A 3,831-nucleotide genomic window follows, 5' to 3' on the forward strand; every position below is an offset into this window, starting at 1 on the left:
CCCCCCGGGGCCCTTTCAATTTTCTTATTTCTATGCCTAAAACTATATTCTAAAAACTCCTAAAATTAGCACCCATTTGATACCCCAATTTGGCAAATAATGCCATGGAAACAATTCAAAAATTTAGATTCTATATGATAAAAATTTTAATAAAATGAATCCAATGACTATGATCATATAGCAAAAAATGTTTTACATCTAGATTTGTAGGTGTCTTGAAAAAGTTAAGAGACATCATGTTTCCCAATTGCATGGCAAGATTATCCACTTTTAATAGCACTGCAACATGTCCCTGATTCCTTACCTTGCAAGGTGTATTTTCCACCTTTTATGGGAAACTTTCTGGAGTCTTGAGATTCTACGATGCTCATCTGTCGGAACTTCCCATGAGAGGCTTAGAAAAAGGTTGAGTATAGCTTTAATGGCCTTCGCTAAAAAGAACTATATCTTTAGTACTTATCTTTGAATTGCCTCTGCAAGGGAAAGAAATTTAAAAATAAAATAAAATGGATGAAGAAAATGTCAAGTATGTACTTACAGTTTGTGAGTAGAAATTTCTGGTAATCTTATTAACTTTTTATCTGGTCAACGAGTGGGGAAATGCCAATCGTAGGAAAATGGAGTTCATTATGATTGTGTTTAACTGAATGTGCAGGTTGAGTCTTGGTAAAGTTCATCCAAGTTGAGATTAGCAGTTTAGATTGTTTATTAGACGGGGTTATTGTGCTAGATTGTTATTGAATATCACTTTGCTGTAAATAGTTTCTGATTGGTAAATCTTCTGGATTCTTATATAAATGGAAAGAAATACAGAAATCAATTTTATATGTATCTTTCTAAATGCTTCACAACAGAAAAAATGAGGACAGCCTTAGTCTTGCTTTGCACAGGCTGTTTCTGCTATGTTACTAAGACTTGGGCGATAAGTGTCCGATATGGTTGTCTGTCTGATAGGGGAACGTTCAATTTTTTCTAAGTTTTTTCTTGTATTTAGAGGGTCCACCTCCATATCCATGTCTATCATATATGTGTCAGACACATGTAATTCAAGGAATGAAGAGTTGCAGTAACATAGTTTTCTAAATTTGAACATTCAAAAGTCCTGGCACACACACACACACACAAAACCAAAAAAAAATAAAAATCCCTGCTAAGTAACAAAAGATAGAAGAAATTTGAACTGAAGAGCAATGAAATCATTCTCATAAATTCCTTTTGGAATTTTGTAAGATCTGGCAGTTATTGTATTTTCTTTAGAATAATGCTAGAACATAGACATGTATTTAAACACATGAATACACATGCATACTTGTGAGCGCTCACAAGAGTGCATGTTTGTGACCATTGTAGTGCCTCTAATTTCTTTTTTTGGTTATAGTGTTTTGTTTTTTTTTATAATATATATCTTGACTTTGATTCTTTGCATTAACTCTGAATATTTGGAAGATAGTAAAAATCAGAAGTTAGCTCATCACCATTTTCAAAAAATGTTTCTCTAATAAAATTGTCTTGTGAAGGTATCTGAAGCATCTGTCAGCAGAAACCGCAGTACCATTATTGTGCCTGCAGGAAGTACCAGGGATGAAGGGTGGGCAGCATTCAGGAACATATTGGCAGAGATCAATGAGGCATCACGGCTTTTCATATTGCCTAATCAGGTATCTTTGTGCTACATCCATATGCTCCTTCCTTTCCAGTTTCTCTGCCTTTATTTTTTCATATTGTCTCATTTAATTTGTCGATCTGGTTGTTGTTGTGTCTATATGGGTTTTCTGAAACAGCAAACTTCTGAACCTTCAGAACGTCTTGTTGGGCTTTCAGATGATGTAGGGGCTGGCTTCATATCTGGACACAGTAGCCAGCCTGCCTCGACTTCTGAATTGAATGTAGACAGATCAGTTGATTTGCCAGCACAAGATGAAATTGGTAACATGGGGGTTTCAAAGGTGATCAGAGCTGATCAGAAGAGATTTTTCTTTGATCTTGGGAGCAATAACAGAGGACATTTCCTGAGGATATCTGAAGTATTCTCTCTCTCTCTCTCCTGTTCATCTTTCTTTCTTTTTCTTTCATTTTTTTAATAAATTGAATTAAAAGGTCCAGGCATGGATTAAGTTGATAATGGGATGGTTCAACAATTGCAGGTTGCAGGTTCCGATCGGTCTTCCATTATTCTCCCACTGTCAGGGCTGAAGCAGTTCCATGAAATAGTGGGGCATTTTGTGGAGATTACGAAGGATCGCATTGAAGGAATGACCGGTGCAAATGTTCGAACAGTGGATCCACCTCAAAGGTGAATGCCAGTGGAACACAGTGAATTTGGTGAAATAAAAAATTATGATTCTGTCAAGTTTGGTTCAAAGCCTCTAATAGCTGTTTGATCAGAGATGCAATTGTGCTCTTAGTTGCGCTCTGCTATTTTCTTCTCTTCTGCTCTCCATTCAAGCCTGAAAATAATCCGATTTTTATCTGTTTGATTAACAGAGAAATATCGGAGCTACTTGTGAAGCTTAGTTTGATAGGAATAACGGACAACAATTGGGTACTTGTAATTGTCAGTTTGATAGTGTGGCACCCTCATTACCTTTTCAATAATGCTTATTCAGATGTGTGTTTTATTCAGTCTCAGCCTTGGAAGCAAACACTGATGGAATGTTAATTTTTAATTTTAAACAAATATAGCTTGGAAGGGTTGCACTGTGATTTTTTGGCAGTTTTAATGTGTTCTACTTGCAGAACTGAAGGTGAGGTTCAAACTTACTCAGGAAACATTATTTCATAGACATCCCAAACTAGAGGCACTTTTTGGATTCGGCGCATTACGTCTTTATCTTAGTGTGTTTTTTCTGCAACCCACGGTGCCGGGACTGATAGTTGGGTCGGTTTTCAAAAGCTAAGACTTGGAGGCAAATGCAAATGGTTGAAGCCCAAGGGGTGATTAAATTCGTTTCTCTTTGAGAATGGGCTTAAGCCCCACAACATAAAATAGTCGTTGTCACGTGTCTCTTACTGCTGGCTGTTCTCGGAATCTAAGCCTGGAGAGCATGATTGTCATTGCCAAGAAGACATAACCGATCAACTGCCCTACACAATGCGATGCACATTTGGGAGCTAGATCCCATGCCTTACAAACAAACTTTAACTTTTTTGTTAAGTATGGTATTTTATAATATAATATAATTACAGATAATATGATTGTAAGTAATGTAATTGTAAGCAATGTGATACGGGAAAGATAATATTACAGTATTTGATTTATAAGTATTTTTTTTATAACAAAATATCAATATTTAGAATTATTTTTATTTATTAAAATACAAATTTAATATACTTATATTTTTTTATTATTAATTTTTATATAATATCATTTTTTAAATATATTTTTAATGTCATATTTTATTTTGTTTCTTAGTATAATCTTATATATTTTATTTTCATTTCTTAATATAATTTTCTATATTATATATTTTATTTTAATTTTTTTCTTTTAAAAGATAATATAAATTTTATTAATAGTCACCATGACTACCAAGAATAATAAAAAGACATCTTTTGAAATCTATTTATTATAAAAAAATTATAACATTGCAAAATATTTTTAACAAAGTAGCAAAGTTGAAAGACAAAAATGTCTTTAATAGCATTGTAGAGTGTAATGCAATATGATTGCATTGGTTTTGAACTACAATCACATTACATCCAGTAGCTGTAATGTGATTGCATTGCAATCTTATATTGTAGTAGTTTGTTGTAAAACAAACACTGTAATGTAATTTAATTAGGTACATTGCAATAACTGTGTTTTCATTTCTTTCATACCAAATGCTACCT

At 33.6% G+C, this 3,831-nt stretch overlaps 1 protein-coding gene across 1 annotated transcript in view; it reads left to right on the forward strand.

The window, feature by feature from the left end:
• The window catches only part of LOC18589563 (transcription factor Pur-alpha 1), a 9,038-nt gene extending 6,335 nt beyond the window's left edge, over nucleotides 1-2,703 (forward strand). The window contains exons 2-4 of the mRNA XM_018128142.1: nucleotides 1,518-1,658; nucleotides 1,782-2,024; nucleotides 2,145-2,703. Of these exons, the coding sequence (XP_017983631.1) occupies nucleotides 1,518-1,658; nucleotides 1,782-2,024; nucleotides 2,145-2,297 (537 nt within the window). The 3' untranslated portion in view covers nucleotides 2,298-2,703. The remainder of the gene's footprint in view (nucleotides 1-1,517; nucleotides 1,659-1,781; nucleotides 2,025-2,144) is intronic.

This window comes from Theobroma cacao, chromosome 9 (genome assembly GCF_000208745.1).
Source record: "Theobroma cacao cultivar B97-61/B2 chromosome 9, Criollo_cocoa_genome_V2, whole genome shotgun sequence".
Classification (NCBI taxonomy): domain Eukaryota; kingdom Viridiplantae; phylum Streptophyta; class Magnoliopsida; order Malvales; family Malvaceae; genus Theobroma; species Theobroma cacao.